The sequence below is a fragment of the Salvelinus alpinus genome, chromosome 27 (genome assembly GCF_045679555.1).
Source record: "Salvelinus alpinus chromosome 27, SLU_Salpinus.1, whole genome shotgun sequence".
NCBI classification, from domain to species: domain Eukaryota; kingdom Metazoa; phylum Chordata; class Actinopteri; order Salmoniformes; family Salmonidae; genus Salvelinus; species Salvelinus alpinus.
The window spans coordinates 31,412,276-31,434,137 of record NC_092112.1 but is presented as its reverse complement, the minus strand read 5'-3'; the positions used below and the strand labels follow the sequence as shown (position 1 = coordinate 31,434,137).

Below are 21,862 nucleotides of genomic sequence, written 5' to 3'. Positions count from 1 at the left end.
AATGATGAGTGAGAAAGTCTACAACATAACATGCTAAACTCTCACCATTACCAATAACAGGGAGGTTAGCATTTTTGGGAGGATATGATCTTTCTGCCTCTGTAAATTTCCCACTCATCTCATCGATGAGTCCATGTACCGTGGAGAGGTCAACCGGCTGGTGGCCTAGTGCAGTCACGATAACCTGAAACTCATCACAGAAAAAATCATGGATATGGTGGTTGACTTCCGGAAACACCCTGCACCATTTCTCCCCCTCGAGATTGATGGCTCTGCTGTTGGCACGGCGGAATCATTCAAATTCCTGGGGACCATCTTCTCCCACAGTATCAAGTGGGAGGACAACATCACATTGGTCACCAAGAAGGCACACCAGAATATACTACTTTGTAGAGTCACAAGTTTGATTCAGTCATTGAGTGCTAGAAATATGGGAACAAATACTAAACGTTTGACTACTTTAATAGACTGTAACTGAATTTTTCCAAATTCTTCTGACTTCCTAAAACGGGCCGACAAGATACATAAAGTACCTTAATTTCTAAACGGTAGAACATATATATATGAAAACAACCTTCTGTACTGTTTCCTCATATGAAACATTTGATCTCCAATCCAAAATGCTGGAGTATAAATGTTAGCTTCGCTGTCCAAATCCATATGGAGGGGAGTGCATGTCATAAGGAGCCTTTGTAGTGTTGAGGGTTGTATAATCACTGTTAAGTGGTGTTAACTGGCCGTTGCAAGCGACCCGACATCGAGCAGCAGAGAAGGAGTGAAGGACTCTCGATCAGAGAGAGAGAGAGGAAGAATGGAGGGAGTGGAGTAGAGGAGAGTGGGCTATAGCCCTGTAGATCACCAGAATGGAGTAGAGGAGAGTAGGCTATATCTCTGTAGATCACCAGAGTGGAGTAGAGGAGAGTGGGCTATAGCCCTGTAGATCACCAGAATGGAGTAGAGGAGAGTAGGCTATATCTCTGTAGATCACCAGAGTGGAGTAGAGGAGAGTGGGCTATAGCCTTGTAGATCACCAGAATGGAGTAGAGGAGAGTAGGCTATAGCTCTGTAGAACACCAGAGTGGAGTAGAGGGGAGTGGGCTGTAGCTCTGTAGATCACCAGAGTGGAGTAGAGGAGAGTAGGCTATATCTCTGTAGATCACCAGAGTGGAGTAGAGGAGAGTGGGCTATAGCCCTGTAGATCACCAGAATGGAGTAGAGGAGAGTAGGCTATATCTCTGTAGATCACCAGAGTGGAGTAGAGGAGAGTGGGCTATAGCCCTGTAGATCACCAGAATGGAGTAGAGGAGAGTGTGCTATATCTCTGTAGATCACCAGAGTGGAGTAGAGGAGAGTGTGCTATATCTCTGTAGATCACCAGAGTGGAGTAGAGGAGAGTGTGCTATATCTCTGTAGATCACCAGAGTGGAGTAGAGGAGAGTGTGCTATATCTCTGTAGATCACCAGAGTGGAGTAGAGGAGAGTGGGCTATATCTCTGTAGATCACCAGAGTGGAGTAGAGGAGAGTGGGCTATATCTCTGTAGATCACCAGCGTGGAGTAGAGGAGAGTGGGCTATAGCCCTGTAGATCACCAGAGTGGAGTAGAGGAGAGTAGGCTATATCTCTGTAGATCACCAGAGTGGAGTAGAGGAGAGTGGGCTATAGCCCTGTAGATCACCAGAGTGGAGTAGAGGAGAGTAGGCTATATCTCTGTAGATCACCAGAGTGGAGTAGAGGAGAGTGGGCTGTAGCTCTGTAGATCACCAGAGTGGAGTAGAGGAGAGTGGGCTATAGCTCTGTAGATCACCAGAGTGGAGTAGAGGAGAGTGGGCTATAGCTCTGTAGATCACCAGAGTGGAGTAGAGGAGAGTAGGCTATATCTCTGTAGATCACCAGAGTGGAGTAGAGGAGAGTGTGCTATATCTCTGTAGATCACCAGCGTGGAGTAGAGGAGAGTGGGCTATAGCTCTGTAGATCACCAGAGTGGAGTAGAGGAGAGTAGGCTATATCTCTGTAGATCACCAGAGTGGAGTAGAGGAGAGTGTGCTATAGCTCTGTAGATCACCAGAGTGGAGTAGAGGAGAGTGTGCTATAGCTCTGTAGATCACCAGAGTGGAGTAGAGGAGAGTGGGCTATAGCTCTGTAGATCACCAGAGTGGAGTAGAGGAGAGTGGGCTGTAGCTCTGTAGATCACCAGAGTGGAGTAGAGGAGAGTGTGCTGTAGCTCTGTAGATCACCAGAGTGGAGTAGAGGAGAGTGTGCTGTAGCTCTGTAGATCACCAGAGTGGAGTAGAGTAGTGGCAGTCGCTCTGCAGCAGCAGCCCTCTGTCATTAGCTCTGTGTGCTGTAGAGAGCCTGCCTCCAAGTGTTGCTCTGCTCTCCCTCCCAGGGAGCTGCCTCAAATCACACTTGAAAAGCACTTTGGCACTCCAGCCTCTTGAACTGTGGCTGAGTTGGGCCCTCACAGGAGTCCGCTCTAATTGGCCGACAGGTTGAGCCCTGCCTCGCCACCGGCTAGTGTGTGTGTGTGTGTGTGTGTGTGTATGTGTGCCCTTCAGGGCTCAGAGCCCAGAGACAGATCCCTGATCCTAGCCTCGCCCGGCCCAGATGAGCCCCGAGCTCCACACAGCTGGATCAATCTTATACCTTCAATCAACACAGAGCATCAGAGCTGTTACTCTCCCCTTGTCGTTAGACCTACAGTATCATGTATCTGTGTTGCTCTGTGTGCCTCGCAGCCAAACCCTTTGTCTTCCATCATGTCACTGTTTTAGTCACGGTTGGTGTGATGACTGCTACTGATGTATGTGCTCACAATGTATTTTAGGTTGTGGGTTGAATTTAGTTATGCAGAAGCCTGGTACATTAGCATGGGAGTGGTTCATAATGTTTGTCTGCATTCAGCAGGAGTTTAGCCAGCGACAGCGAGGGTAGTATTGGGACTTGATGGATGGGGGCTGAGAATAAGCGGGGTTAATAAAAAGTTTAGCGTGACTATTTGTATTTTAATGAGCATGGCGAAGTGTCGTGTTTATATATAGAGCCGTTTGAGCAGCAGTTTCTCCATCACCTGGTGTTAAGGAGCTTCTCCACTGTGTTTTTATGTTATTAGGGAGTATGCAGCACTGTGAATAATGTATAATAGAGCCAATGCACATCGTGTACAAGTCCAGGTGTTTCAGACAAGGCTCCAGTTGTGCCTTTAGCTTGTTAAATATACATGAACGTGTGGAGGGCTTCACATCAAATCAAATCAAATCACATTTTATTTGTCACATGCGCCGAATACAACAGGTGTAGACCTTTACAGTGAAATGCTTACTTACAAGCCCTTAACCAACAATGCAGTTTAAAAAATGTTTAAAAAATAAAAGAATACCTAAAAATTAAATAAGAATAAGAAATAAAAGTAACAAATAATTAAAGAGCAGCAGTAAAATAGCATTAGGGAATAGCATTAAGCCTACATACAGTAGTTTAACTCGGCCGGTGCTTCTCTCCTTCTGCTTCTCTGAAAGCTTTTTCTCTTTTTAAAGCGTTACATATTTTAGAGTTTTCAACAGGGTACATCTGTGGCGCTAAGGAGCACAAATCCTGGTATTGTTGGTATTGCCTAGGATAAAACCTTCTGTATGAGTCAAACATAATAACCTTAAACCCCTTTCCGTGTGTTTACACAAACACAGAGCTGGAAACAGGGCTTACACCGTGAGCATTCAGGACTCAAGACATTGTATTCATCAGCACTGTGGTGGCAATCGCATTGAATTTCAGGTTGACTACGCACATGAATACAACTACTAATCCTGTTGTATTACCGTATTGATATCCTTAGTCTTCCACCACTATGTGCCAATATAATCAATGGGATACGCTTATGACTAACACACCTGACTCGTACCATAATCATATGCACAAAGTTCTATAAAAACTATTCAGAGCAGACGCAATTTAAACTAAGGCTTTCATTTTTGACTTGACGCATTAACGTTTATTGGGTAGGCTCCTAGCGTCCTCCAAATGTTTTATTTCACACAGCGTTCATTTCACCACATGAAAGATGGCGCTGACTTTTTGGGGAGAGAGACACTGTATGTGGCCCAGCTAGTGCTAATGACTACTCTGTAATCTCGGTACTCACTCTTTGTCAGACTCTAACCATGTTTGGAGCTCTGCTCTGATGACTAATAGCTGCTGATGCTGGATTCATTAAAGTGACTGATGGCGGTTTGCCACCATGTGTTTGACCCCACTCACTCAATATGAAAAGCTTATGTACAGTAATGCTATCAAACACATGACATGGCACAAGATCAGTGAATAACATTTATGATAATTGCCCATGTATATTTGCTCCCTAGTGGCGCAGCAGTCTAAGGCACTGCATCTCAGGGATAGAGGCATCACTACAGACCCTGGTTTGATTCCAGACTGTATCACAACCGGACGTGATTGGCAGTTCCATAGGGCAGCGCACAATTGGCCCAGCGGGTAAGGGTTTGGCCGGGGTAGGCCGTCATTGTAAACAAGAATTTGTTCCTTGTTAAATAAAGGTTAAAAAAAACTAAAACGTTTACAGGCTAGCCAGTTGCTCAATGACATTGTGAAGCCCTGTGGGTAATTGTTTGGAGCTGTCTATGATTGCCATATTTTACTGAGTTACAGTTCATATAAGGAAATCACATGACTGTCAATACAGATATGCATATGTTGGTCACAGATACCTATAAAGTAGGGGTGTGGAAAACCAGTCAGTATCTGATGTGAACCAATTGCCTCAAGCAGCGCAACACATTTCTTTCGCAAAGAGTTGATCAGGCTGTTGATTGTGGCCTGTGGAATGTTGTCCCACTCATCTTCAATGACTGTGCGAAGTAGTTGGATATTGGCGGGAACTGGAACACACTGTCGTACACGTCGATCCAGAGCATCCCAAACTTGCTCAATGGGTGACATGTCTGGTGAGTATGCAGGCCATGGACGAACTGGGACATTTTCAGCTTCCAGGAATTGTGTACAGATCCTTGAGACATGGGGCTTTGCATTATCATGCTGAAACATGAGGTGATGGCGGCGGATGAAGGGCACGACAATGGGCCTCAGGATCTCATCACGGTATCTCTGTGCATTCAAATTGCCATTGATAAAATGCAATTGTGTTCGTTTTGCGTAGCTTATTCCTGCCCATACCTAACACCACCGCCACCATGGGGCACTCTGTTCACAACATTGACATCAGCAAACCGCTCGCCCACACAAAGCCATACACGCTGTCTGCCATCTGCCCGGTACAGTTGAAGCCAGGATTCATCTGTGAAGAGCACACTTCTCCAGAGTGCCAGTGGCCATCAAAAGGGAGCATTTGCCCACTGAAATCAGTTATGATGCCAAACTACAGTCAGGTCAAGATCCTAGTGAGGAAGACAAGCATGCAGATGAGCTTCCCTGAGAAGGTTTCTGACAGTTTGTGCAGAAATTGTTTGGTTGTGCAAACCCACAGTTTCATCAGCTGTCCGGGTGGCTGGTCTCAGATGATTCCGCAGGTGAAGAAGCCAGATGTGGAGGTCCTGGGCTGGCGTGGTTACACGTGGTCTAAAACAACGTTGGAGGTGGCTTATGGTAGAGAGATTAACATTCAATTATCTGGCAACAACTCTGGTGGACATTCCTGCAGTCAGCATGCCAATTGCATGCTCCCTCAAAACCTGAGACACATTGTGTTGTGTGACAAAACTGCACATTTCAGTATGGCCTTTTATTGTACCCAGCACAAGGTCAGCTTCTTGATATGCCACACCTGTCAGGTGGATGGATTATCTTGGCAAAAATGAAATGCTCACTAACAGAGATGTAAATAAATGTATGCACAACATTTGCGAGAAATAAGCTTTTTGTGTGTATGGAAAATTTCTGGGATCTTTCATTTCAGCTCATGAAACATGGGACCAACATTTTACATCTTGCGTTTGTATTTTTGTTCAGTGTATATTTAGGGCTCTATTTTAACTAACCTAACACAATGGTAAATCTAAGCGCAGGCGGTAGCACTATAGGTTCAGGGGTGTCAGAAATATTTTTCATATTTTCACTATTACAATTATCTGCACACTTGCTGGTGTTGGCGCGAAAGGGCTGGGTTTTGATGAATTAACAAGTTGGGGGCGTGTCGAGGCTTGGTCCATGGCGAAATATATGGTTGCTTTAGGTTGTGTATTTACTGTCTTTTATGTATTGGCTTTGAATCAACTCCAATTTCAATGTTAGTCCGTAATAGTTTATCAAATGGCTTACAGAAAGGAAATAACAAAATATAGACCTATCCCATCTTTGCTAAATTTGCAGTTCACATTGTTCTAAGTAATTGCATGACTTCAATAGCATTCACACTGATACAGGGGCTAGGCCTACTGTAAATTGCATTATGGTTGAGCATGGACATGCCAAACATTGTCAATAAGCAAGATTAAATTCATTATTGATAAGGCCTAAAAAAGAGAATGAATAATTCTAATCAAATTCTAAACAAAACTAAACAACAACTTGTTTTAAATAGGCTATGTCACACTTACAGGCATATTCATTTCTCCCCGTGGGCATATAATATTAAAACAACTCAGACTATGGAGGATTTAATGGACATCCAAAACGGTACCTGCATGGCTAAAATAATGTGGGCCTGCCTACAATTCATAGATAAAAAGGGAATGTTAGCTCACTGTTTTACTCTGCTCAAACTTGATATTTTAATAAAGTTTGGGGATTAAGATTTATTTCAAGAAGCCTCAGGAGCCAAACTCTTTATTGACAGTCTTTTTGATTACTTCCAGATTGCATTGGGTCAACAAAAAATCGGATCATGTTTTTAATCATGTTTTTAAGACAGGTAAATAGCCGAACCTGGCGTTAGGGCTGGAAAATGCGAGCGCGCCAGGTTTTGCACGACGAGCTGTGTTAGACACAAGCGCCGCCTTAACGCCATGTCAAATGGTGATGAATAATCTGTGAATGAGAAGATTTGATGTGAAATGACCTCTCTCAAGAGCATTTCACTTTCCCTCTTACCCCCCCCTTCACTCTTCCGTTCTCTCTCCTTCCCTCCCTCCTTCTCCCCTGCCAGTTGGTGCTTCCAGAGTATTCTATCCATGGGCTGTTCTGTATCATGTTCCTGTGTGCCCAGGAGTGGCTGACAGTAGGCCTCAACATCCCTCTGTTCTTCTACAACACATGGAGGTAACTATCGAAGCTGGACTAGTCTTTTCTTGTCTTTCTTTCATTTTGTAAGATGTCATTAATTCAGTATGGTGCCCAGAAGATAAGCACTTATTTATGTATGTATGTATTATATTATGTATGTATTACATTATATTATGTATTATATTATATTATGTATGTATTATATTATGCATGTATTATATGATATGATGTATTTAACGACTTGAGCATTTCTAATTTGACAGACAGGCTGTGAGTGACTTTGGTTATGATGCCCTGAAATCTCACCTTGAAAATTGGTCACCTGTCAAGGCTTCCTCCCATTAATATGTTGTTTTCTCCCTTCTTTGGGCTTGTTGTTGTTTCGTTATTTGATGTGAATCACTTGCAGAACTCTGTGATTGTTTTGCTCAGCCGGTTGAAGTTACGCAGCAGCACTCACTGTTTCATTAATTGCAGACTCTGCCAGATGCCCAGTGGCTACAGATGCTGTTTTCTCTACACATCTGAGGGGAGACAGGGAGAGGGGGAGAGAGAGACAAAGAGGCACAGAGACAAAGATAGAGGGATGAAGAAATAGAGAGAGAGATACAGAGATATGGGGGAGGGTGACCCACAGCAGCTACAGATCTGTCCATTTCTGTTTTCCTTCCCAGTGAGCACAGCTGATGCCTGATGTCTTCAGCTCGTCCCTCTCCTCTCCATCAGCCCCCACTGGCTCTGCCTCTCTGCCAGCCTCTCCTCCCCACCTCCACATGCAGCAGGGGCTCAGTGACACACAGGATAGTAGAGAGGTTTTGATGTAGGTTTAGCAGCAGCAACACAGTGGAATGGAGCACCACTACCTGTGTAGCGGAGATAATGTACATACTGTACATGCCGATGTAAAGCAGTGGCTACATTTCTGAGAAAGACGTCTCAGTTTAAGGCCAATTCCATAGCTTCATCAAAAGAGGAGGCTCATGATTCTCACCCACTTCCATAGACTTACACAGTAATTATGAATACTTCCGGAGGACGTACTCCAACCTATCAGAGCTCTTGCAGCAACTGACATGTTGTCCACCCACTCAAAGGATCAGAGAATGTATCTAGTACTGAAAGCATAACCTACAGCTAGCTAGCACTGCAGTGCATAAAATGTGGTGAGTAGCTGACTCAACGAGAGAGAAAAAAAAAGTGAAACAGTTTTGTACAAATTAATTTATTCCTAAATGAAGGAGAAGCAAGAGAGAAATAGAGAGAGATTTCGTAATTTTTTTCAGTTTCACTTACTTAGCTAGCAAATGCAGCTAGCTAGTTTAGCCTACTGAAACATCCTGCTCAAACAGCTATGACTATCCAACACAACACTGGAACTCTTCCAAGTCAAGGCAAGCTTTTGGTGTGACTAATTTATTGCCACCAGGGCCCGCCGGTGTAACTGCTTACTGTACACTGTAACCTTACTGCATGATTATAGTGGGTTTACTAACGCGTTAGTTCTCTTAGCTATGCTGACTATGACATTACTTTAGCTAATATGGTGACAACGATGTAGGCTGTGTGTAGCGGTTTGGCTTGGAAAAGTTTTGTCACCTGGTCACATACAGCTGATGTGTTGTGCATTGAAGTCCACAAGCGAAGGGAAGAGGTGAAAGGAGGAGAGTGCATAACGTAGATGCAAGAAGGAATACAACATGGCTGTGAAGGAATACAACGGTGTGTATTCAATCTTTCCGATTCTGTTGAAAAACGTTTCACAAACAGAAGCAAACGGAACAAAACAGGGATAAACATACCTGAATTTATCCAATAGAAACTCTCGTTTGCAACTGTTGGACTAATGATTACACCCACTATCAGCTAGATGCATGCAACAATGTGCAAGGCGGTATTGATTTCACTGTCTGTCCATGTGTCACTGTCTGTCACATCAAATTTGTCTCTCGACCTGTGTGCACCTACGTTGTAAACTTTCATACATAGGCATGATGGGTATAGGCAAAATTTGAGTATCATGTAGTAGCCTAAACCTATCGCTGTTACATTGAGCTGGGTGAATGGAATATGAATGACAGTCATCCAATACGCTGTAATAGAAATAAGGCCATGCTCATGAAAAAAGAATGGTCATCTCTAATCTGAAACGGCACTGACCGCCACTGTTCTAAATGCTACCAGATAGGGGTTATTAAGCTTGTAACCATAGCGGAACCCTTTTTTGGTGCAATTGAAGGTTCAATAAAGAACCATGCTCATAAGGTTCTAAATGGAACCTGTATGTTGCTATAAAGAACCCTTTCCTAAGGTTCTATAAAGAACCATACAATTATTTTTCTATATAGCACCAAAAACGGTTCCGCTATGGTTACAACCCTATTTGGGGCTATATAGAACACTTATTTATGGTTCTTTATATAACCTTTATGGAGAAGGGTTCAATAAATAACCTTTCTCAATCTTAAAGGTTCTTTGTAGATTATTTTGAAGAACCACACAGGGTTTTTTATTTTGGTCAGCCATATTATATTGTTAACATTTAATTCTTATTATTGTGTTCATTGACAAGTTGAATCAAGTGAGCTATCTCTGGAACAGCTGGGGGTCCCTGAGGAGAGAACCACTGACTGATTTAGTCAACTGTTCTCAATTGACACAAGGCCATACATGAGTCTTTCACAAGACACCGTCACTGGCCATAGTCATATATCATTATCACTTGTAGACTTCGGTGCACAACACAACAGCTGTCTGTGACCAGGCGAAGAAAAAACTTCATACCATAACCGCTACACACAACCTACATTGTTGTCACCATATTAGCTAACGTCATAGTCAACATAGCTACAAGAACTAACGCGTTAGTACACCCACAATCCAATCCATGTGTACAATCACACAGTAGTGTACAGCAAGCAGTTTAGCAGTTACAGCGGCGGCCCCCGGTGGCAATACATTTATAAAACCGAAAGCTTACCTTGAATTGGAAGTGTTGGATAGCCTTAGCCAGCTAGCTAACATACATATAATTCCTTTCTTTTTGAGTCAGGATGTTGAGCAGGCAAAATTAGCTAGCGTAAGTGAAAGTTTAAAAAAAAAGTTTTGGGACAAAACTTTTTGAGTCAGCTACTCACCATATTTTATTCACGGCAGTATTAGCTAGCTGTAGTTTATGATTTCAGTACTAGATGAATTCTCTAATCCTTTGATTGGATGGACAACATGTCAGTTTATGCTGCAAGGAAGATGTCCTCTGGAAGTCGTCTTAATAACTGTGTAAGTCTAAGGAAGGGGGTGAGAACCATGGTTTTGTATAGGTTTGGTATTGAAGTCAATGTACCCAGATGAGGACAGAAGCTAGCTGTCCTCCGGCTACACCATGGTGCTACCCTACAGAGTGCTGTTGAGACTACTGTAGATCTTTAGTGCAAAACAGTGTTTTAATCAGTTATTTGGTGATGCAAATATATTTACTATAGTTCTATCTAAGAAGGATAACTTTCTAATGTTTCACAATTTTTATTTCATTAAATTCACTGAGTAGGATGATCCTCCCCGTTCTCCTCTGAGGAGCCTCAAATGTAATATACAGTATAATATGTAACAGGATAACACAACACATTAGTGGAATGACACATTCACTCACTGTTGTGCAAAAAGAGCTGTAAGCAAACCACACCCCAAAATATTGTAATGAGCTGCCTCCCCTACATTTTAAAAGAGCAAATAAACATTTTGTGAACTGTAAAGAACCATTGAAGCGCTCAAAGGTTTCTTTGGGTCGTTATGGATCCACATAGAACCATCACCCTTCCAAAAGAACCTTGAGGAATCTTCTTTTTGTGTGTGTGTACAGTAGAAGGGATCCCGCTCTCTCTGTGTTTTGAGCTGAACTCATCCTTTAGCACACATACTGTACAGACAGCTGCTCCCTATCCCCCACCATGGCCCCCTCACTGTCACAGAGAGGGATGTCTTTCTCTACAAACCTCCATGTGGGTCCCTCTCTCTGTGCCTGTAGCTCACGCTACCCTCAGGTGCTGTGGAGCCCCACAACCTATCAGGTGGAGTCAGTCAGTGTGTTGTAGAAATATAGGCCACCGCACAGCAATGAGTTACGGTGTGCTGTGAAATAGGGCACTACTGTCTCAGGTGGTGCTTGTCCTAACAGTAGAGGTACTATATGATGCAAATGTGTTAGTGGAGTGACTTACCAGGTGGTAGTGGTAATAGTAGTAGTAGTGGGTTGAATGCAGGTTCAGCTGGGGTTTTCAGGTGTTACAAGGTGCATGAGTAGAAATGGAATGGGCAGAATGGTTCTGATTTTGTATTATTTATTTTTGACAAAACTTTATTTTATCAGGTACATTAAACTGTCTGGCAAGACATTCTCTCACATTCTCATTTACAGCAAACTTGTTCTACATGAATTTCAAAAGCCCTGTCACAATTTATTTAATAGTCTGTCTAGTACAAACGACTTATAAACCATTACTGAATAGTTTGTTAGTCATTAGCAAACTATTGGTAAATCATTATAAACCATGTGTTCATGTATCTATTAACATAATTAAATGCATGTACAGTGCCTTGCAAAAGTATTCACCCCCCTTGGTGTTTTTCCTATTTTTTTGCATGTAACTGAAATTGATTTTTATTTGGATTTCATGTACTGGACATACACAAAATAGTCCAAATTGGTGAAGTGAAATGTAAAAAATTACTTGTTTCCAAAAAACAACAAAAAAAGGAAAAGTTGTGCGTGCATATGTATTCACCCCCTTCGCTATGAAGCCCCTAAATAAGATCTGGTGCAACCAATTACCTTCAGAAGTCACATAGTTAGTTAAATAAAGTCCACCTGTGTGCAATCTAAGTGTCATATGATCTCAGCATATATACATCTGTTCTGAAAGGCCCCAGAGTCTGCAACACCACTAAGCGAGGGTCACCACCAAGCAAGCTGCACTATGAAGACCAAGGCGCTCTCCAAACAGGTCAGGGACAAAGTTGTGGAGAAGTACAGATCAGGGTTGGGTTATAAAAAAATATCAGAAACTTTGAACATTCCACGGAGAACCATTAAATCCATTATTAAAAAATGGAAAGAATATGGCACCACAACAAACCTGCCAAGGGAGGGCCGCCCACCAAAACCCACGAACCAGGCAAGGAGGGCATTAATCAGAGAGGCAACAAAGAGACCAAAGATAACCCTGAAGGAGCTGCAAAACTCCACAGCGGAGATTGGAGTATCTGTCCGTAGGACCACTTTAAGCCGTACACTCCACAGAGCTGGGCTTTACGGAAGAGTGTCCAGAAAAAAATAAGCAAACATGTTTGGTGTTTGCCCAAAGGCATGTGGGAGACTCCCCAAACATATGGAAGAAGGTACTCTGGTCAGATGAGACAAAGATTGAGCTTTTTGGCCATCAAGGAAAACGTCATGTCTGGCACAAACCCAGCACCTCTCATCACCCCGAGAACACCATCCCCACAGTGAAGCATGGTGATGCCAGCATCATGCTGTGGGGATGTTTTTATCGGCAGGGACTGGAAAACTGGTCAGAAATGAAGGAATGCTGGATGGCACTAAATACAGGGAAATTCTTGAGGGAAATCTGTTTCAGTCTTCCAGAGATTTGAGACTGGGACGGAGGATCACCCTCAATGACCCTGAGCATACTGCTAAAGCAACACTTGAGTGGTTTAAGGGGAAACATTTAAATGTATTGAAATGGCCTAGTCAAAGCCCAGACCTCAATCCAATTGAGAATCTGTGGTATGACTTAAAGACTGCTGTACACCAGCAGAACCCATCCAACTTGAAGGAGCTTGAGAAGTTTTGCCTTGAAGAATGGGCCAAAATCCCAGTGGCTACATGTGCCAAGCTTATAGAGCCATACCCCAAGAGACTTGCAGCTGTAATTGCTGCAAAAGGTGGCTCTACAAAGTATTGACTTTGGGGGTGAATAGTTACGCAGTAGTTATGTGAATAGTTACGCTCAAGTTTTCTGCTTTTTTTGTCTTATTTGTTGTTTGTTTCACAATATAAAATATTTAGCATCTTCAAAGTGGTAGGCATGTTGTATAAATCAAATGATACAAACCCCCCAAAAATCTATTTTAATTCCAGGGTGTAAGGCAACAAAATAGGAAAAATGCCAAGCGGGGTGAATACTTTCGCAAGCCACTGTACCTACGTATATGCATAAACCATGCATTACAATTCCTACAACCTTTAATCATGTACAACTTAATCATACTAATCATGAACAGTCAGATGTTTCATGTGTCCCCCTACTCATCCTCCATCTCTCCATTCTTCCTTTCATCTTCCCCTCCGTCCCTCCGTCTCTACGGGTCAACTACCCCTCGTGTGTCGTGTCCCTATTCGGTAGGTACTTCCACAGCCCCACAGACACTAAGGAGCTCCTCTATGACCCAGCCTCGGTCATGAACGGGGACACACTCAAGTTCTGCCAAAAAGAGGCCTGGTGCAAGATGTCCTTCTTCGTCCTGTCCTTCTTTTACTATCTCTACTGGTGAGTGACAAATGCACTTTCCACTGTGTTGTTTGGTAATGTGTTAAGGATACAGACAATGATCATCGTTCACCTCAAAGTGACTATCAACTATATACAGTACATCTAGCCTAAGTAGAGTATAGTTGTTATTCCTCTTGTACATTTTTCAGATGTTTAGTACAGGCTTTTACATGCTTTTACAAGCATGTTATGTGCATATTGTTTGGTATTGCTAGGTATTATTACTGCACTGTTGGAGCTAGAAGCACAAGCATTTCGCTGCACCTGCGATAACATCTGCAATCCTGTGTACGCAACCAATAAACATTTATTTGATTTGATTTGACCAGGGATGGAGTCAATTCCATTTCGGTTTAGCCAATTCAGGTAGTGATTGGGTAATTTTCAATTCCCGAACTAAAACGCTTTAATAAAACGTTTTCATAAACCCATTCATTTCATTGACTATGTTGAAATGGAATGGACCCCACAGTCCCTGGAGTACTAGTGACCTCTCACCAGAGGCACAGTTTTTTTTTCAATTGACCAATCAGAAGTGTTGAATGTGACTCTCCTCCTCTCGCCTGTAGCGTGTACTGGACCGGACCTTCATCTAGTAGTGAGTCTCTTCAGTGGGTTTGTCACCTCGTGATACTGACCCCCTCACTGCCCCACGGTGCCCTGCCCCCTGCACACACCACCATACCACACCTGTGAATCTTTCCCTCTCTCTCTTTGTTTCTCTCTCTCTCCCCTCCTTTCTCCCTCTCATTCTCTGTTTCTCCTCACTCAGCGATACTGTAACACTAATGGACACAGCCTTTTCTGGAGAATGGGCCTCCTCAGGGAAATAACCTTTAACCTCTGACCTCCATTACTTCAGTCCCCCCTGACCTACTGGTGTTTGTCACAGTGGAGGTGGTCACTCTGGTGGAGTCCAATATGGAGTCCAATATAACAACTGACCTCCATTGTTTAACCTTGATGAGATGTGCATTTTCTCCTAATGTTTAACCACTGCTATGGATGTTATGTAACGTTACTGTATATGAATGCTTCCCTCTTTGTCTAATAAGTACCACTCCTAACCTGTTCTCACCCACTTCTCCACTTGTCTTTGGCATGATCTCTAACCCTTTCTTGCACACACACACTTACACACAGACTCACGCTCGCTCGCACGCACACACACACACACACACACACACGCACACTTACTGTACACACGCGCGCACACACAGTCTGAAGCTATTGAGCATCAGCTGAATAATGCTCTCCCACTCACAGATTGATGGGAAATCAAAGATTGGCTCTGGAGGCCTAATCCTCCCAATTACAATGGCCAGGTTAGCTTCGGTTCATTAGCACAAAAGCCGTTTAAATGTAATGGAACAAGAAATTACTACGTGGCTCTGATAAGGAAGCAGAGCTCCATATAAATGTTTATGACAAGCCCTCAGTGAGGAATAAGCTATATTCGCCTGCGGAAGCCAAGCTACTGGGTGAATTGAAACAACCTCAATGACAGAGAGATGACAAGCTGACAGCAAGGACATATGTAGCATCTCTGTCTACCACGAATGGCAGTCTAAAGACGAAATGTGATGTCATTCACATCGCATGCCGTAATGGGATGTAATGATATAACGTTATGTTGTAACAGTAACCTCTTGTCAAACTGAATATAGATTCCAAGTACAGGGCTTGAAGTTTTTTTTTACAGTACCAGTAGGTGGGAGATCCAGTAGCTAGAGAGTGTCTGTTCCACACATCTCCTCAGCTGTTGTTCAGCTTGTTGTCTTACTGTTTGGTGCAGTGTTGAAGACCAGACTTGGTCTTCCTCAAGTGACCAGGTGGTTAAACCAGTCTTTTTTCACCTAACAGCTGAGTAATAATGGAGATGTTTGTACGGTAGAATAGGCCCAGTGATCATGTGATGAGCTACGATTTGTAGATACAGGCTACTAATTAATCTAGCTACAGCTCTGAGGGGTGATGGAGCCTAGGCATGATGGAGGTCATGATCTGTCTAAGCTGCCTCTGGTTCCCCTGCGTATGACACCTCCAGGCCACCATACGTATTGTGCGTCCATTACATTAGGAAACATGGATAATGATAACCCAGACAGACACTCAGGCTTCACCACAGCTCACTGGCCAGAGGACACCAGAATGAATGCAAATTTCTCCATTTGGGAGTAGCTAAGTGATCATGATTAGTTAAAGCAGTAAATAAGCTATTATGGTACAGTTAGCTAGGAAGCTGAATTATTTTAGAAGATGTTTATTTACCTAAGGCTAAGAAGAAATGTTAAGTATTGGCATCTGGGAGATCTACGCTTGTCTGAGCAGCTCACAAAATGTTATTAGGCCAACATGACTACTAGTTTGTAAAGAACAAAACTCTAGGGCTGTCCTTACTTTATTAAACCATCAAATCGTATATTTCATGAGCAGTGTTGTCCACGCTAAGACAAAGGCATACCTCTTAGTTCGAGCCCAGTTCTTCAAATTAATATTAAATATTTCAATTGGGTTTATCGACAAGCTTAATCAAGCATAACTGCAGCGGCCTCACATAAATTTCTTGCTTATTTATTTGCTCGTGTTTTGAATAGGCAAAACGTTTATCCGTTGAGAAGGCTATATGCACAACATTAAAGGGCTCTTTGAATTGCAACTTCAAATAAAGAAACACAAACAAATACGAGTGAATCTGGCAGGCACCGAGGCATGGGTCCTAAAAAAGTCTGAACACACTACTATACCACACATGGATGAATCAGTTGTTTCTGAAACACTTTTAACACACACTTGAATGCTCCTTTCTTGTATGCTTATTCATTCCAGTGGATCAGTTTATAATGGGATCATTTTTGGCACTGTTGATAGTTATTGTTGTTGTTTTTACTGTTTGGTCCAATCATGTACTGTAGTCTCAGTCATTGATTTGTTGTCTTGTGTTTTTCCTCCTCTCTTGTCTTCCAGTATGGTCTACTCCTTGGTAACCTCATAACAGCAGAACTCTCAGTATTTGAGCCATCCTCCGGATATCAGAGACTGTTTTCTGGAATTCAAACTAGCTAGCACAAAAAACCAACTTTGCAGCAAAAAATAGCACTTTGGGTCACAACTTTTCTGTTTCATCAGAAGGACAGTCGGTGGGTCTGGTCTGGGGGGAAGAATTTCAGCTCCAGTCTCCATTGTCTCCTCAATGTATGTAAAGGGACATTACTGTTTACAGTTCTCTATAGGTCAAAAGTCCTTTATGAGTCACAGTGACCACCATATCTACTGTTGTCCGTCACTGCCCGGCTAATGTCTGTACTTACAGCCTGTCCTGTCCTGGAGAAGTACAGTAGCATCACCACTACTGTAGTAGGGTACACAGTAGTGTTTGCACAGTTTGTCTCAGGCACAGCACATAGAAACACAGCACAGCACAGTCGTGTTTGTCATCGGGACAAACAGGTCTTCTTCTTCACCCATCTGCCCTTAGAGTCTCACCGATAGTAGCTTCTTCTTCACTGGTGGGAAGGGGAGATGACACATCCTGTACAAAGACATGGTGAACCTTCTGTTCAGGGACAAGGAAACCGGGTCAGCGAATGTTGCATTTTTACCTGCTGCAATACAATACATGGCCTGTGTGTTTATATACATTACATATGTGAATGGCTTTTGTGATGTGTGCATTTTGTGTATTCTTAACAAAATCATTTCTAATGGAAATATGATCTACGAAGAATCATATACAAATGGAATATTGCGTGATTCTCTGTGGTTATAGTGTTGTTATTTGGTAGAGAAATGAAAGCTTGTTTTTTAGAACTAGAAAAGCAGTAATTCTTTGCACAGTAGTGTAGGCCTATTTAATTTTTTTGACAAATATTTGCGATGTTTGGTTGTGTTTCAATACTCTATAGTCTACCCAAATGAGCAAAGGTATCACTGTTTCCATAATGGACCAAATGTGGTACTTATTCATTCACTTAAATTATTCATAGACATTTAAAATGAATTGTTTCCCTTCACACTTTGTCCAAAATACTTTTCAGCAAATATAAATGAATGGCATATCAGCCTCCACTGTAAGATGACTAATATATCAAATGAACGACACTGTTAATGTTCTAACTACCCCCTCTGTCATTACCATTAGCTAGCAGATGCTGCCAATAATGAAACAGTGTCTGAAAACAGCTATGGACTTCAGAGCTTTTGGCAATGCCATTTCATTTGATTGTCTTTCAGAGAATTCATTATACCAATGCTGTCGGTTTGCTGCAGAGTTCGTAATCATGCATCTTAGCGCAGAAGTTTTGCATTAACCTTTACTCAAGGACAAGACAGGAATGCCCATATTGTTGTTTTCTTATTTAAGAGCATTTTGTATGTTTACTGTGTATGTGTCAACCTAAGATGAATTTAGATAATTGTTTATGAAATAAAGTATGACTATTTTAAAATGTGACAGAGGCTTTCTCTTTTTGACATTTAATGTGTTTATCTTTTTTATTTATCTTTTCCTTTCATGGTGTAGGTTTTTGAAATGGATAAAGGACTATAACCTATTTCTGCACACATGTATTTGTTGTTTCCTAATCTCAGCACCTAGAACTAAATATATCACCAGAGACTAGTTGTTTCCTGATAACAATATTTGATGCAGTGACACTGTCAGAGTCCTACAGTATGTGTTCTTACCTCACTTTGCCCTACTACCACATCTCCTGTCTCCTCCTGCTGTATCCTGTCCACCTGTCTGGCATCAGTATCAGTTCCTTCATTTGGTTACGGAGGGGTAGGATCCTTTGTTCTTCTGATTTGTGTGAAGAGCAAAGGAAGCTGTGATTCCTGCTGTTGTCATTTGCAGTCCTTACCTGTGTGATTATACAAGTGTGTGTGTGTGTGTGTGTGTGTGTGTGTGTGTGTGTGTGTGTGTGTGTGTGTGTGTGTGTGTGTGTGTGTGTGTGTGTGTGTGTGTGTGTGTGTGTGTGTGTGTGTGTGTGTGTGTGTGTGTGTGTGTGTGTGTGTGTGTGTGTGTGTGTGTGTGTGTGTGCTTTCATGCATGCATGCTTTCAGTGCTGTGCCCATGTCGCCAATGCGACGTGAGGGCGGCGACAGATCGGTGACAGCCTGTCCTCCCACAATGCACCTGGGCACTCTCCAGATCACTACCACATGCCTCATAATTAAACTGCACTCAGACTGGCGTTACCCTCGACGTTCCTCTCCTCTCCCTCCCCCCGCATTCCGCCCTCGCTCCCTCTCTGCTCCCCTTGGCAGCATCTGACGCTCCTCACTTATAGCCGTGAAATGGCATTCAGCTCATGTCGAACGCCTCTGGCACTCAATCTCAAACTCACTTAACTGATTCTGTGCTCCCACTCCGAAGACGCCCCTTACCCACCTACAGACGCCTGTGTTGTACAGTAGATGTGCTGTACTGCATGTGCTAAGAGGCTCTGTACAGGACATCTCATTTTAGAGAGTGATCAGGTGACTGAGATGTTAATATGTCATGTCTTGCTACACTGTAACGTCTCACCTCCTCCCTCTGCAGTGAGTGACAGATCCCAGCGTTCTACCTACAGAGCCAGTCTGACCTGAGAATACCCCCTACGTCTAAAGCCACCTGCCTGTTCCTGCCTGTTCCTTCCACTCCCTCTAACCCTGGATCTGAACACACATGACACCCTGTGCTGTATCTCCCGTCATAACTCACCCCCGGTCCAGATCAGAGTCTGTCTCGTACTGTTCACTCCACTGGCTTTGGTTTACATGGGATACCAGACACAGTAGATGGGAGTCTGAGACAGTGTTATAAGTAATAACACTATGTTATTTTCAGAAGGAGTTTAAATAGTTAAATAATTGAAATGCTAAAATAACTCTTGGCCTCAGCTGTAGATCAAAACGCAAATCTGAATGTGACATTAAAAGGGCATATAGAGTGCATTCGGAAAGTATTCAGACCCTTTTTCCATTTTGTTACATTACAGCCTCATTTACAGCCCCTTTTTTCCTAATCAATCTACACACAATAACCCATAATGACGAAGCAAAAACAGATTTTTTGAAAATGTTCCAGGTTTATTACAAATAAAAAACAGAAATATCACATTTACATAAATATTCAGACCCTTTACTCAGTACTTTGTTGAAGCACCTTTGGCAGCTATTACAGCCTTGAGTCTTCTTGGGTATGATGCTACAAGCTTGGCACACCTCAAGCTCTGTCAGGTTGGATGGGGAACGTCGCTGCACAGCTATTTTCAGGTCTCCTGTGTTGTGTTGGTTGTTTGCTTTGGGTCGTTGTCCTGTTGGAAGGTGAACCTTCGCCCCAGTCTGAGGTCCTGAGAGCTCTGGAGCAGGTTTTCACCTTTACTCAGTACTTTGTTGAAGAACCTTTGGCAGCGATTACAGCCTCGAGTCTTCTTGGGTATGACACTACAAGCTTGGCACACATGTATTTGGGGAGTTTCTCCAATTCTTTTCTGTAGATTCTCTCAAGCTCTGTCAGGTTGGATGGGGAGCATTGCTGCACATCTATTTTCAGGTCACTCCAGAGATGTTAGATCGGGTTCAAGTCCAGGCTCTGGCTGGGCAACTCAAGAACATTCCGAGACTTGTCCAGAAGCCACTCCTGCATTGTCTTGGTTGTGTGCTTAGGGTCGTTGTCCTGTTGGAAGGTAAACCTTCACCCCAGTCTGAGGTCCTGAGCGCGCTGAAGAAGGTCATCAAGGATCTCTCTGTACTTTGCTCCATTCATCTTTGCCTCGATCCTGACTAGTCTCCCAGTCCCTGACGCTGAAAAACATCCCCACAGCATGATGATGCCACCACCATGCTTCACCCTAGGGATGGTGTCAGGTTTCCTCCAGACGTGACGCTTGGCATTCAGGTCAAAGAGTTCAATCTTGGTTTCATCAGACCAGAGAATCTTGTTTCTCATGGTCTGAGAGTCTTTTTTGTGCCTTTTGGCAAACTCCAAGCAGGATGTCATGTGCCTTTCACTGAGGAGTGGCTTCCGTCTGGCCACTCTACCATAAAGGCCTGATTGGTGGAGTGCTGCAGAGATGGTTGTCCTTCTGGAAGATTCTCCCATCTCCACAGAGGAACTCTGGAGCTCTGTCAGAGTGACCATCTGGTTCTTAGTCACCTCCCTGACCAAGGCCCATCTCCCCTGATTGCTCAGTTTGGCCTGGCGGCCAGCTCTAGGAAGAGTCTAAGTGATTCCAAACTTTTAAGAATGATTGAGGCCAAGATTGATCAAAGCCAATGTGTTCTTGGGGACCTTCAATGCTGCAGACATTTTTTGGAACCCTTCCCCAGATCTGTGCCTCAACACAATCCTGTCTCGGAGCTCTACGGACAATTCCTTCGACCTCATGGCTTGGTTTTTGCTCTGACATGCACTGTCAACTGTGGGACCTTATATAGACAGGTGTGTGCCTTTCCAAATCATGTCTAATCAATTGAATTTACCACAGGTGGACTACAATTAAGTTCTAGAAACATCTCAAGGATGATCAATGGAAACAGGATGCACCTGAGCTCAATTTCAAGTCTCATAGCAAGGGGTCTGAATACTTATGTAAATAAGGTATTTCTGTTTTTTGATGTTTTATACATTTTCAAAAATGTCTAAACCTGTTTTTGCCTTGTCATTATGGGGTATTGTGTGTAGATTGATGAGGAAAACAATTATTTAATACATTTTAGAATAAGACTGTAAAGTAAGGGGTCTGAATACTTTCCGAATGCACTGTAAATCAGCAGTAACCAGACATACAGTGTACAACATTTGATATTTGGATAAACTTGACATTTTCAAGAAAGTTTCAGAAATCGTCTTGTCAGAGGTTATACAGTAAAGTCATTGTTAGTTTTAGGGAAGGCTGTAAAAATCACATATAAAACCTGTCAGATTACAGAATCATCCCATAATAAGTAACTGTTTTGTTGGCTCTTTAAATTATCATCATCACACCAAAGATTATATTAATATCCAGCTAAGACTCCTGATGCTTCAAATCAACCTCTGAATGTTCTGAGATTTAGCATTCTAGTAACATCTTATTGCCTTCAGGTAACATAGCCTACAGAGTTGGGATGCGGAGACAAAAAAGCTGGATTA

The 21,862-nt window shown here is 42.8% G+C and overlaps 1 protein-coding gene across 2 annotated transcripts in view; it reads left to right on the top strand.

The window, feature by feature from the left end:
* The window catches only part of LOC139556382 (protein cornichon homolog 3-like), a 50,414-nt gene extending 32,221 nt beyond the window's left edge, over nucleotides 1–18,193 (top strand). Inside the window, exons 4-7 of one of the 2 annotated variants that reach the window (XM_071370287.1) lie at nucleotides 7,116–7,228; nucleotides 13,594–13,737; nucleotides 14,310–14,338; nucleotides 16,708–18,193. In XM_071370287.1, the coding sequence (XP_071226388.1) occupies nucleotides 7,116–7,228; nucleotides 13,594–13,737; nucleotides 14,310–14,338; nucleotides 16,708–16,727 (306 nt within the window). In that variant the 3' untranslated portion in view covers nucleotides 16,728–18,193. The remainder of the gene's footprint in view (nucleotides 1–7,115; nucleotides 7,229–13,593; nucleotides 13,738–14,309; nucleotides 14,339–16,707) is intronic. The other variant, XM_071370288.1, reaches the window with a different exon arrangement.
* Nucleotides 18,194–21,862: the final 3,669 nt, after the last annotated feature.